This window comes from Hemibagrus wyckioides, linkage group LG15, assembly GCF_019097595.1.
Source record: "Hemibagrus wyckioides isolate EC202008001 linkage group LG15, SWU_Hwy_1.0, whole genome shotgun sequence".
Taxonomy (NCBI): domain Eukaryota; kingdom Metazoa; phylum Chordata; class Actinopteri; order Siluriformes; family Bagridae; genus Hemibagrus; species Hemibagrus wyckioides.
In genome coordinates this window covers 9,401,158-9,415,785 of record NC_080724.1, presented here as the reverse complement: position 1 = coordinate 9,415,785, position 14,628 = coordinate 9,401,158, and the positions used below count along the sequence as shown (strand labels likewise).

Sequence of the window (14,628 nt, the reverse complement as noted above, 5' to 3'; positions counted from 1 at the left end):
GTACCCATGTCATCGTGCATAATTTTCCCAGTAAGCCCAACCTCGATTCTTTCCAGATGAGGACATTGCTACGTGGAGGCCAAAATCTGACTTCAAGCAACACTGCATTCAGCTTCAGCTATCTTCAAATGTGTTCGTTTTTATAACACTGATAGTCAGAAAATATAACAGTCAGTTACGCTAATAAGATGGCAGTAGAGTATATTTAAGCATCTACAATACATACTGTTTTTTTGGGTTTTTTTTTACAATTTTATGAAAAATAAAGAATGAAAATGCACAAACAATTACATTAAAAACATCAAAAACATTTTGACGTAAATGTTTTAAACTATGTTACTCGTTACAAAATATCGAAGTTCTACATCTTTTACAAAAAAAAATCAAAACACACATCGGAGAAACATTCAGGTAAAAATTATAAATTAGGAAGTTTATAAGTTGAGGAGTTCAAGTATTGTCTTGCTTCTACGCCGGGGGCAGTTCTTAAAGAATGTAAAATGGAGAAACGTAATCTAAATCCTAATAGGCTGAGTTGTGCAATTACTTATAGTGTTAATACAACATAGGTTGGTAAAATTGCAGTCACACGAAATAATAATTACACCGTATCAAGAACACTATCATTGTGTCTTTGTGTTTCCTGTTCCTGTTGCAAGGAAGGTGATAATTGTTAAGACTTAAGACAAATTTCTAAACTTTCCTTCAGTCTGTATTGAGTAAAAGTATTGACGATTTATTCTTTGCTGTCGCTCTTTTCCTTGTTCATTTTCTTCATCTTCATTCGTCGGTTCTGGAACCAGATTTTGACCTGTCGTTCCGTCAGGTTCAGCACTCTGGCCACCTCGTATCGCCGGTCTCTTGTTAGATACATATTGAATAAAAATTCCTTTTCGAGTTCAAGTGTTTGATATTTTGTATAAGGGCATCGCTTCTTTCTAGTGGAGCGCGCGTGGATCCAGTTGGCCACTGGATTATCTGTAAAACAATGGCAAAATTTTATTTAGACAACGTTATAAGCAAACATTTAGAAAACGTTATAAACAAACATGTCGAACCTACTGTGGTTTAAAATGTTTATAAATCCTCCAGACAGTGTTTGAAAATATCACTATAAACTACAGTTTTACCGAAGTTAAAAAATAAAGCACTTTATCTATTAATATTTACATTCTAAAGCATCAGAAGTCTTTCTTTAGCTTTGAATCTGCTTACTAGCTGTGAGAATTGGCGTCGTAAAGTTTTGAATAGATCTATTCGCTTTATAGGACCATAAAATGCCTAATACCCCTTGTGGCTCAAGTCTGTAGTGAAAACGTTCGCTTTGCACTTAATGGACTCTTTTACATTCCATTTGTTGTCTCGTCAAGTTCTTATGGGTTTATTTCTGTGGAAATTATTCTATGCTTTCATAACCGTATAAAATCTGGTCTATATTCTGCACACGTTTCTTTTTTTCAAAGAAAGTTATATTAAGCGTGATTCTATTCGAATGTAGTCCAGCTTTAAAGGTAGTAGTAGCACACACCGTTGTAAACTATTATTTCAAGGGCGGTTAAAACCATTTCTTTTCATTGTTTACTATAATCCATTCTGGCCACACATCTAGCACTTAAAAGAACGCATATAAAATCCGCAGTTGCCTAATTATACCCTGTAATTTTAACTAAGATTCAGTGTACGCTCAGAATTCATTGCCTCTCTAGACCTGTCCTTCGAGGAGACCGTTTTATAACCCGCTACCCGTTTTACAGCCCTGTCTTACGGCGTTTGTCTTCTATAGACAGCCCCAAAAGCAGACTTGAGCCAGCCGAGAACGGCAGGGGCCAGATGAAAGGCTTTAGAACTTGGTTTTACAACGGACGACACAGCCAACCACCAAGCGAACGCAATAAACCCGAGGCGTCTCAAATGCAGCTGTAAACAAGAATGGCTTTTAACTTACTTGGGTCCAGTTCAGCCTTCTCGTCTTTGTGCTTTCCGGAAGAAACGATCTCAGACTCGGGGGAAGATGCATTCTGCTGCTTATCCCTGATGTCGACCGCAGAACAGTAGACATAATCCGAATAGGTGCGTCCGTTTGAAGCTAAACAGTCTGTAGTTCGGGGATCCTGAAAGGCATCAGGCTTTAGCCCATAGTGCCTGCTGTTAGCTGCATAGCCTGGAAAGGACACAGTACCAGGAATAGGCTCTAGCCACGAGCGGACATACCTCGAGTCTGTTCCTAAATGAGGTTGGTGTGTGTACGGGTGGTAAACCACCGACGACTGTGAATGACCAGGGGCCCAAGAGGTAGTGAAAACTGGTGGTTTCGGGGCAAAGCTGCACGACGGATAATCCACGCACTCCGGCACGAGAGGCGTCGGGCGTGAGCCGGAGGATATCGGAGCAGTAGTCGGGAAACGAGACGCCAGAACATCCTCGCTCTCATGGTTGATCAAGGAATCCACATAATAATTACTTATGGGACCCGTAGTCGACATGGCGCTGTTTCCGTCTCTTTTACATGCATCCGATTATTATATGGAGTGCATGTGTACTTTTTTTTATCTGCCCATAGAACAATCAAGCCAGGTAATTATTTCTGAAAGCTTCCCCGGCTGCGATTGGATGACTATGAAACACGTGACTACATTTACCCCCTGGAAAAAAAGCGCACAGCAGATCAATGCGCGGGTTGTCTTGCAATACTTATTCGCTTCTGGATTCCAGTAGGCTGCTTAATTCAGATGTTTCATTAGGTAACCTTACACACTCTACTAGAGATAGATACTATATTGCCCTAACATGTAAATTTCTGATGAGAAAAGACATTTAGCTTGGAAGAGAAAGGATTTTTATTTTCTGGGGGACTATTTCTCTCTGTAATTCATCTTTGTCGAGCATGTAGCCGTCTCGATTTGCTCTATCTAGGTTTTGAGCATCCTTTCCCCATTATTATAATTAACAGTCCATTATCTATGTAAGTCGCTGATGGTTTTATTACATTATATTTTGTAACTAATTACTGTAAAAGACCGTCTTTGTTGAAATACAAATAAAAAATTATTTTTTGTGGTTCAGTAGGGTTTAGCATGACGTTTCATACTGAAACTTTGGTAACCACCAGTTTTAAAAAACCCGATTGGGGCATCCCTAATAAAACGGACTTTTACAAAATTGAGGAGGTGGGAAACGGAGCTTGAACACATGGCCACAACAGCGATTATTTTCGGCAAGTGGTGCTGCATGCTTTCATGTCCCTCAATAAATTTTTATGAGGAAAAAAACCTGATTGTTCATAAACATGTCGTTAATAAAACTGCATTAGAGTATCCTGTAGCTACAGCATAAAAGCAGCACTCACCAAGCCAAAATGGAGGCTCGAGGTGTATAAGAGTTGTAGGTCTTGTACACTAAAACGTTTGAGTGCTCACGCACTGCGTGCTCATTAATTTAGGTATTATATTAAACTTCAAATGAATTTGGAAATGGAACTGATATTTATATTCAACGGAAACTACTGAAAAATAATAAAGGAAAGGGTACAATTAATTGTATTGTTAAAACAGCAGGGCATTGCTTAGTTATTTCCAATAAATTTATATAAAAAATTACTTTATATACTTTGTAAAAAGAAATTTAGACGAGCAGTAGGCTTATTTTAAAACTAATTTAGCCATCCTGTTTATGCCAACACTTTGAGGAGGTGGGTGTGCCCCAAATTGGCCCTGTCAAATAGGCAAATAGGTCTTTCCCTATTTTAGCTAGAATTGCGTTGCTAGATACAAATGTACGCGTTAATAATAAACTGGATTATTTTTGTGTTACAGTACTTTACAAGCTTAAGACTTCGATAATATTTGTCAGAGACCATTTTTAAATTAATTATTTTTTAAAAATATAGAAATTTTAAAATATTGCTTCAAAGCTATTGCTAGATAATCTGCACTGAGCGAGAAACTACAGTAGATCCAGCATTTTTTCGAGTGTGTGTGCATCTAGATGAGAAAATAACGCACGTATTTCACTGTTGTTACATTTTCTTAGCCTAGTTAAAAATTTTCTATCAAATGTCATTAAATTATAATATGCTGAGAGGTCTCTGGCCTCACCAATATTTTATTTTATTTTTTCATTGCAGAGCAGATGTCAGTTCACTCTAACACCAGAGCAGTTCAAAAAGTATATTCACTGAAACACGACATCTGTCTGAGAAGCACATTTGGAACCAGTGGAGTCGCTATAAAACTAATGCCTTTGTATTGTAAACTTTACTGAAACACGCAAGTACTTAATCAGTGTATTTGTTTGCATTCGCCCTCGCCAGCATTGTGCACAGGTTGTCTTGACATTTTTTCAGTACTTTTTGGAACAGCATTCGAGAAAGCAAAAAAATATCTTAGATTGGATAAGAAAATATATTATTTTTACGAGCTGTCCTTCCTTGTTTTGTTTTCTGATTAGTTATCTACCACGTTTGTTTTCTTTTTATTGTGTTTGTATGTGTGCCTGCCATCAATTTGAATGCGATTTAAAATTGAAAACGTATCTTTAAGCGTGTTTTTTCACTGATGATTCTGATGTCAATTTTCTTTTATAAAAGTTTTCAGACGATCCAAATTATAACGATTGCATTTTTGGACATTTCAAATAAATGGGAATCTGGAAGAATTTTATACGTGTTAATCTTTTTTAAAACTAGTGTTGTCAGGATGTACAGACTGTTTCAACTACATTTTAACTTTTGTATTTTATTTTATTATAATTTTATAGTAATGGAAAGGTGAACCATAATACCTCTGGAACTGTAAAAATATCCTATAAACTCACGACGTTATTTCTAAGTGTCTACATTTATCTGTTTGTCCATATTCTTTAAAGTTTGCAACGTTCAGTGCAAATTGTAGCAGTTTAAGTTTGTTTGTTTAAAATATTTTGTTAAATTTGTCGAATAATCACCTGGATTGTTGTACAAAATACTTCAGTGACATTTTTAACCCTTCCAGAGACCAATATGTTTACACCTTTTTATCCGGACAAACAATGACTTGTGTCTTGACATTTTTTTGGGTTTGTTTTGTTTTTTCTGCTCCAAATCTATCTATCTATCTATCTATCTATCTATCTATCTATCTATCTATCTATCTATCTATCTATCTATCTATCTATCTATCTATCTATTTCTCTCTCTCTCTCTCTCTCTCTCTCTCTCTCTCTATATATATATATATATATATATATATATATATATATATATATATATATATATATTATACATGCAAATATTATTTGTTGTCAATGGCTACGTATTCATTTTAGGATAACATGTTAACTAATGCTTTCAATATTTAGCATATTTACCGTGATTGATCACTGTGTGTGTGTGTGTGTGTGTGTGTGTGTGTTTGTTTGTATGTATGTATGTATAATATGCATTAAACAGATGAAAAGAGAACGTAAAAAAAAAAGGTCCCCACCCCTCACCACATACAGAGTACTATCTTTGTAAGCTTGCCATATAAGCTTAATTATATGAAAGGACATAATTTCAATTAAGTAGGATAGTCTGCTCATCCTCGCTCTACAACCATATATGGTAGGTACCATCTGTTCGCAATCTGAGAGCCCATTAAACAAAACGCAACTTCCCATGTATGGTGCTAAACATGCTAAGGCTAACATTTTTCACACAAATAACAGTATTTCTCAATCGTAACACTTTATTTGAGAAATAGGCCTAATGAAGCCAACGATCTATTTTCTTCTGCCATATATGTAACTTGTAGTTACAGTACTGTATCTCATACACTACTGTGCGATATACCTATATGTAATTTAAATTATTTTGTGAAATTATTAAAGCATGTTCTTCTAAATAACATTTTATAGCAAACATTATATATATATATATATATATATATATATATATATATATATATATATATATATATATATATATATATATATATATATATATATACAAACCAGGTGTTCATTGACTGGGTTATTCATATTTCATATTTCATATCTGCTTCACTATGCTACTTTTTCATAATTTATTTATTCAGTCTGTCCACTAAACCGATGATATAATATGCTAATGGATTTTAGCTCAACTTCGAGGTATGTATGTAGTTATGAAATGATTTTTTTAAATTAGCACTTATATGATTGGCTGTAAGATATTGGAAGGAAATTGCCTCTACATCTATGTACTATAGGCGGTAATGTCCTGTGGGGGTAATTTCGTATGCTGTAAACTCTTTGTTGGTGACGCATTCCAGAGGAGTTCCCCATTCACTCAACTGAATGAAAATGACTTTGGATTCCAGACTGTCTCCTCCCGTCACAAAACAGCTGAAGGCAGAGGAGGGGGGTTAACAAAACAAGCAAAGATGGCTAAATCTATATCGACCCTATCGTAGTTTAAAAACGTTCATATTCTAATACACAATGAAATCTTAACAAATCTGCAATGTTTTCTTTTGGATTGAATTTCATACTGTTATTTACTATACTGCGATTTTCACTTAACGACTGAAATCCAATCTATAGACAGAGAGTAAGGAGAAGGGGATAATTGTGTATATGTTTTTATGTGATAATTGTGTGTATGTGTAAGTTTGACGGGGTAAGTTTAATAGAAAATATCCACAATAACTTACATATATTAACAAGCCGTTCTCACATTGCTATTATTTAATATTTTTCTTTAGTTTAAGTCTTTTGGCGTGGTTTCATAGTTGTGTGCAACTGAAATAGCAACGTAAAACATTTTATTTTTAATAAGTCTTCAGGCAATATATGGCTTAGGTATAACATAAAATTATCAGCTATGTTATATTAGCCAAATGAGCATGTTCAACAGAAAGCTGAAACGGATTTACAAGCCATAAAACATAGAAATAAAATAAAAATATTGTGGTAAAAATATTTTTAATTCATTATAATTGATGTAATATTTTTATAATTCAACTCTAAATATCCAGCCTGTTTATGTTCCTGGTTCGATATATTCTGAAAATTTCTCGTTTAAGGACACATTTTCATATCATATATGTAAAGTTCTAATATATATAAAAAGTGAAGGATTAAAGTGTATGTATTAAACGATTACTAGAATGAATACAAATGAACCGTCTGGCTATTGTAAAGGTTCAAATTAACCTGTTTTGACAGCATACACTGTTTTTTTTTATCCTAGTTAAAATAATGTATTAAGCAGGCTAAAGTAAAATATGGAATATTAGGTTTCGCAAATAAAGCACATTTGGACATTTGTAGAATTGCAGGTTCTCTCTCTCACTCTCTCTCTCTCTCTCTCTCTCTCTCTCACACACACACACACACACACACAGTCTCTCATCAGTCTCTGTAGTGTAGGTTGCAACAGACACCAAACCTATAGAACAAGTAGTCTTATTTTTAAAATATACAGACAAGCCAATAAACACTCATACTCAAATATTCAATCAATCAAACAACCAGCCAGTCTATCTATCTATCTATCTATCTATCTATCTATCTATCTATCTATCTATCTATCTATCTATCTATCTATCTATCTATCTATCTATATTTAAATATATGCATTTTTAGATCTATCTCTAGCTGCCAACTGTTTTTTCTTACTTTATTCTCTGTATAATTATTTTCTCTGAATATACCAACTTGAACGCCGTTATTAACACTTCGCAGCGAAGGCAATCCAAACGCACAACTTGTAATCAGAGACTTCGCGTTTCGGTGCGGTGGAGGTTTACCCCATGTAACGTTTACAACCTTTTTCCCCCTCCGAGAGCCTAAAACCTTTTACAGCCCAGCACTTAAAACGCGAGCAAAGAGAAAAGAAGCCCACCGTGGCTATAACCGTTTAGTTCATTTACAATGCCATTTGCGAAGACTTCACTGCACAGGGTGTAATTTAACGGCAATTGTCGCCCTTGATGAAGCCGAACTGACGTAATCAAGGCAGTTTCTTGTTGTCGAGCCAGGAAGCTCAATCCCAACAACATGAAACTACCTAAACCACGCACCAGCTGCGCGTGACGACGTTATTCGCCGGAGAAGACAAAATAACATTTCGCAAAACAAGTAAGAATTTTGTTCTACTTCACGTCGGTTCGGATGGCATGTAACCAGTGATTGTTTGATCTCTGCATAATTAGACTCCGCCACCTTGTTTTACCAATCGTTTAAACCTTTAATAGGCCACCACACTGATTTTTGCAATACATAGATAAAATATGACATATGACATGTAAAGAAGTTTACAAAAAATGTGTGAGGGATAAAGCTATTCAATTTTAGCCTTTAAAATTCCAAGGAAAGTGCAATCATTATGAAGTTTGGCCTCGTAATTATGATAGACTGTTCAAAAATGTTCAACATTATGCAAATGGACATTTTAAAAGTTACCTCAACAATCATAACCATTTATTAGTATACCAATTATAGATTATAGAAGAGGTGCACCAAAATATCTATAATGTCTTATAAATGCATTATTTAATAGTGTGTTAAACAAACGCAGATACTATGTTAAACTAAGCAGCTATTTTTTTACGTTGCACATAGATTGGCCAAACAATTTATTAGAGATTCATCAAACATAATAATAATAAAAAAACAATCTTACCTTTTCAGCCTTTCTTGCAATCTTCTTATCTGTGCATTATATGATCCACGGATTGATTGACTGATTGATTGATTGTTGCTTTTGTTGTTGCTTTTGTTGTTGTTGATGATGATGATGATGATGATAATGATGATGCTTATCGTACATCCATGTCGACTGGCTGCTGTGTGAGCATTGTGTTTTTCCATAGCCATTAAAGAGGCTTCCTGAACGCGCCAGTGAGGCCAGCACATTGCAAGCCCGGGTATGTGGATTAGCCTTCCTCCACTCCGCTTTTTAATGCATCTTTACTGCACCAGCACATTATATTTGCAGATCATAAAATCCACCCCCAGCGCTTTGCAGGACCGTCATGACATTACAATTTTATGACCTTGACTTACTGTGGTCACCTGGATAATATTTAAATCAACGTTATGGGGACTCCCACTCTTATTGGAAGTGCTACAATCTTCTCTCTCTCTCTCTCTCTCTCTCTCTCTCTCTCTCTCTCTCTCTCTCTCTCTCTCTCTCTCTCTTTTGCCCCTACCGTCATTTCTCTCAACAGAGAGCTAAAGAGGATATACAAGGGGAAGGAGATGCAAGGACATAATATTTCCCAACCCCCTTTTTATTTAACATTCTGTCGAATTAAAAATGAAATTGACAAATTAACAGTAGACATGCAAAGTACACAGTACGCACTGTTTAAGACATACGCGCACTAAGGACAAACAAGCTAATCTAAACATATCAGGTAGAGAGCTCATGTATAGCAAGACATGCCCTGATGATTGAACGAGTCGAGGATCCCAAACATAATAAAAAAAAATCCCTTTGTGTTTGGTCTAATTTTCACAAGTACGGCAGTCTGAACTGAGTCTGAACGACAATGTTAGGCCTATGCCGAGATGCAAACGATGTCTGTGTGTGTGTGTGCGTGTTTTGTGTGTGTATGTGTGTGTGTGTGACAGAAAGTCCGAGGTATTGATAAAAATGACTGAAAGTAATTGTGTTGCTTTTTGCTTGTTTGTCCTGTCTTCAGTTAAAGTTGTAGCCCGTTAGCTCCCGGACCCGACTTTCCCTGTTTAGCTTCTTCAGTTTCATCCTTCTGTTCTGAAACCAAATCTTGACCTGTCTGTCTGTGAGGTTGATACTCTTGCTGATCTCCAGGCGGCGCTCTCGAGTCAAGTACATGTTGAACAAGAACTCCTTCTCAAGCTCAAGTGTCTGATGCTTTGTGTAAGGACACCTCTTCTTTCGCCCACTTTTAGCCTTTAGCCAGTTCCCCGTTGTGTTTTCCAACTTTGCTTCTTCTGCAGTAATAAAGCAAAAGGTATATAGTCATACTGAGACAACCAAACGTAAACGATATATAATATAGTAATAAAATAATAATTATATATATATGTATATATATATATATATATATAAACTTAATCGATAATATAATATAATAAAATAATAATACATTTTTATTATATATATATATATATATATATATATATATGTGTGTGTGTGTGTGTGTGTGTGTGTGTACTGGAAGTACAATTTCAATTTCTAGTGATATCTAGTGAATTCTATCTATCTATCTATCTATCTATCTATCTATCTATCTATCTATCTATCTATCTATCTAAATATATACATATATATATATGTATATATATATATATATATATATATATATATATATATATATATATAGTTAGAGAGAGAGAGAATTTAATTTAAATTTAATTAACGACAACTCAATTTGCAAACTTGATTTTTTAAAACACATATAAGCGAAAAAATACCCGCACATATTGTATACTCCTAATATTTTTCAAAATATTTGTTCAATACTCTTAACCGTTCAGGAAATTGTATAGAAAATAACATAAAATGCTAAAATAATATGAAATAATAGTTAAAATAAAAAATGATTTGCACTGCGTCTGTGCCGTGGGAAATAAAACAAAATGTATCCCTTTACATTTCACTACAGGAAGTAAAGCAGCAGAAATAACTACAGTTAATATTATTACAAAAAGGATTTTAATTTTAATCACCTCATACCGGAAATTCCTACGAGCAGAAAAACCTAAAATATTAAAGCTACGTTCTTTAGTTGACATCTAATTCAATATTTCAGACATTTGTATTCATATTTATATTTTGGTCTAAATATATTTTATTCATCAGAAATATAATGCTTCTTGCAATATTCACTAGCAGTAGTCGCGTACTGGACCTGTATGTTTAACGTTTTTATTTTTGTTAACGTTGAACAAGATTAATTAAGAATGGTATACAAAAAAAGTAGCTATTTGAAACATCTATTTAATATCTCACCACGATTTTAACAATTTTTCTCGTAATATCTATTATGGTTTATTATATGCCATTACAAAACGTTGTGCGCGTAAAAGTGTGACTGCATGAGCTTCTTACCGCTGTGCACAAAATAAAGTTTTTTTTTGGTGTTTATTTCGGCTGTGTGAGCTTGTGTACCTATGTGTGGTCCATGTATGTTTGTGCATGTCCGGTGTTTTTAAGTTTGTTCATTTAAATTCAAAAGGTCTTCTTCGGTTATGTATCTTTAATGCGGCTTCCATTGCAAACACAAGTTCATACCAGTCCATCTGTTCTAAGTCTGTATTGATGATTAGAAGACAAAAAAGCGTAGCTTTTATTCTTTTTATTTTTTTAAATTCTTTTTTTATTTTTATTTTATTTTATTCTTTTATTGTTTTACTTATGCTTGTGAATCAAATATTGACTATAGAACAACCTGTTGTTTTTATTTGTGTGTATGTGTGTGTGTGCGCGCCTGTGTGTGTGTGTGTGTGTGAGAGAGAGAGAGAGAGAGAGAGAGAGAGAGAGAGAGAGTACAAAAACGCGCACGTTGGCGCGCGCACACATTACACAGAGACACACAGAAATAAAATGGACAGCAACGTCGTTAATTTAATCACCTTTCAATTCGCTCTCAGAATCATCTGTACAGCTGTCGTTCTTCGACTCGCCGTCTTTTTTCCTAAGTTGCTGTCTCTTATCCGCACGATGCTCCTCCGCATTCGTTTCCTCGCCCGTTGCGTCCTGTTGCGACTTGCTGCTCTTGACAAACGAATCGACGGCTCGTGTCTCTGTGGGAGCTGTTATTCTTGAAATACGGCTAAAGTCCGAGTCGAACCCATCTTCTTCATGCACCCTTTCAGTTGTATACACATGGTTTCCTCGGAAAAAGCCGGCGGAGGAAACGCCGCTTTGATTAGTGTGGTTGCTATTGTCTCCCAGGCGGATATAGGTGGAGGAGTCCGTAGACTCCTTGGGACTATTGATATCAGACTGATAAAGGCAAGGTATAGCCTCTTCCTTGACGCCACTACTTGTAAAAGAACATGGGTGCAAAGGCTGGGCAACAGGTTGGGCACCTCTGTAAGTTTTGGAGGCGGTCGTCCAGGCGTCCCGCTGCGACAGGTAATGCGCGTGCTCATAGCCGCTGATTAGCACGGTGCTCGGTGGCAGCTCATCCCGTTTGGAGTGGGGCATACCAGCGACGCCCAAATTTCTCATCATCTGACAGCCATATTCTGCGGACGTTGAGATGTACATCCCAGAGTTAGCAGAATATCCTTCACCTCTGTATGGAGACGTTTCTCCGACCAGCGAATCCATCAGAAAAGAGCCGGCTGCCACGTTGTTCGGACATGACATTTTGCTGACTTGGGCGTGTTGATCTTATGTTTTAAAGCAAGCTCGTTTATGTCGGAATGGATAAGGACAGTAGGACGCTGACATCTTTTGGGAGGTGGGGGGGGAGCGAAAAATATCGGCAACATAATTATGGATTCAAGGCGCCCCGTCATGTGATTTTCAGACCAATGGGGTTTTGGAAGTGGCCTTGATGCTCCAGACTGCTCTGACGTCAAGAGGGTCAAGTTGGTGAGGGAGTGGAGCTCAGTGTAGAGCAATGGCGCCATCTAGTCGAAACTTTGTTGAAAGAACACTTCCATTAAAGAGAACAAAGACCAGCCAAACGTAAGACACCCAGTGGCTTATGAGACGGCAAAAAGCAACGTAGTACAGAAATGATGCACTAAATAATGTATACACATTATTATTATTATTATTATTATTATTATTATTATTATTATTATTATTATTATTATTATTAAAAATAACACAATACTATCCTACTAGCCTCTAACCGAGTGTACGCTCAAATAATTATGTGTATTTGGACAAAGGATACTCGTTGTCATTTTTACACAGTGCATAGGTATGTTTGTTTACTATATTTATGGAGTAGATTTGTTTCTGTGTTTGTAGCGACGGAAACCTTCGTCTTATATTAGTCTTACTAATAATAGTACTTTTGATTAATTCATCTCGTTCAGTATTTGCGTGGGTGCAAGGCAGGAATACAGGAATACAACATTTTACAAAATTTTAACAGTTACAAAACCCTATCCAGAGCGACATCCCAAATAGCTAACTCGGTTAGAGCGGAGTTAGTACAGAATATTTTTTTCTTTTTCTGGCGAGAAATGAGTGCTCTTTCACGCACTTTGATGAAAAGGTAGGATTTCAATCTCGTTTGGTGACATTCCACAATACGCAATGACAATACACAAAAGAATACACTTTTTAAATGGAAAATTGTTATTTTAAATATTTTTACACAATACCTACTTAATTCTTGAAGAGTCATAATTGAAAACACCTTTCCCTGGCTTGGCATAACACAAGGACGCGTGCGTGTGTGTGTGTGTGTGTGTGTGTGTGTGTGTGTGCGCGCGCGCGCGCGTAAATGAATGAATGAATGAATAAATGCATTAATGAATCTTCTTGGGGTACAATACATTCCATTATGGTTTTCGTATTCACGAATGTAATTTTACTAAAATCCTGATCCTGATTTTAGTTTTTAAACTATTATTTGAATCGGTCTAGGACATCTTAATTTATCAAGTCAAGATTAATTAATCTAATTCTCAAAATTTAATTAAATTATTTTGGAATCTTAATTGTAATACAATATTTTAGTGTATTTGGTAACAACAATGCAAGGAAAAATGTGCTTCAGTTAGAGTTTGCAAATAATTGTGCAATAGTTGTAATTATGTATGCTTATGTATGTATTATATGAATTAAATGTATGAATGTTTTATTTAATATGTCCCTTTGTAATAAGTTTAAATATTAGTAAATTAGAAAAAATACATACATGTGTTTCAAAACTTTGTGCCGGTTTTGCATTTATACTTATATATTTTAAAATTGCAACTTTTAACATGTTTTTCGTAAGGCAAACAACCTATGTTATAATTAAAAGCTTACATTCGAGTCAAAGTTCCATTGTTATTTAATATGATCTAAAATGACTTTGTGCACTTGATTTTTCTTAGAATTAAATTACATATTGGTCAGGGACAAAAAAGTTTCTTGATTTCATCGTTTTTCTATTTAGGAAATGTTTGCTGATCTTTTATGCATATGTACACTTCACATTACTTTTGTGTAGCGCGGCACAATATATTTAAAACATAATATATGGTATAGTTTTCTTCTAGGAATTATTAGTGCATTTTTAAAGTGTAATGCATTCGATGTAAACCGACGTCAAGTATTATTAATGTACTTTTGTTCTTTTTCATAAACATTGTGTGCGTGTTTTTTTTATGTGTATTTTTACTTGTAAACTTCGAAGTGTGTGTGTATGTGTGTGCGTGTGTGAGTGTGTGTGTGTGGACATTATGTATATGTAATACCTAGAATCATCATAAAACAAATGAAAATGTTAATATCATGTTTTAATTGTTAATAATTTAAATTTTCATTGTTTGTTTAAAAAAGGTTTTAGTGTTAACTATTTCAAATCTTTGATTTGTTCAATAAAAAAAATTTAAAAGCATGGTTTTTGTATGTTTTATTCTATGAAATTAATCTGAAGAATATTATTATGCAATTTATATAGAATTGGTAAGTAAGATGTTGTATATGTGTATACATACTATACTACCCATAAAATACTTGATAGA

General features: G+C 35.0%; 2 protein-coding genes across 2 annotated transcripts; both read right to left on the bottom strand.

The window, feature by feature from the left end:
• Positions 1-142: 142 nt before the first annotated feature.
• On the bottom strand, positions 143-4,967 carry hoxc9a (homeobox C9a). The gene is made up of 2 exons (XM_058410500.1): positions 1,946-4,967; positions 143-978 (listed from the first exon to the last, which is right to left on the bottom strand). The coding sequence occupies exons 1-2, from the start codon at positions 2,481-2,483 to the stop codon at positions 737-739; spliced, it is 780 nt and encodes a 259-aa protein (XP_058266483.1). The 5' UTR covers positions 2,484-4,967; the 3' UTR covers positions 143-736.
• Positions 4,968-9,640: 4,673 nt separating this feature from the next.
• hoxc10a (homeobox C10a) lies at positions 9,641-14,331 on the bottom strand. The gene is made up of 2 exons (XM_058410496.1): positions 11,560-14,331; positions 9,641-9,915 (listed from the first exon to the last, which is right to left on the bottom strand). The coding sequence occupies exons 1-2, from the start codon at positions 12,299-12,301 to the stop codon at positions 9,641-9,643; spliced, it is 1,017 nt and encodes a 338-aa protein (XP_058266479.1). The 5' UTR covers positions 12,302-14,331.
• Positions 14,332-14,628: the final 297 nt, after the last annotated feature.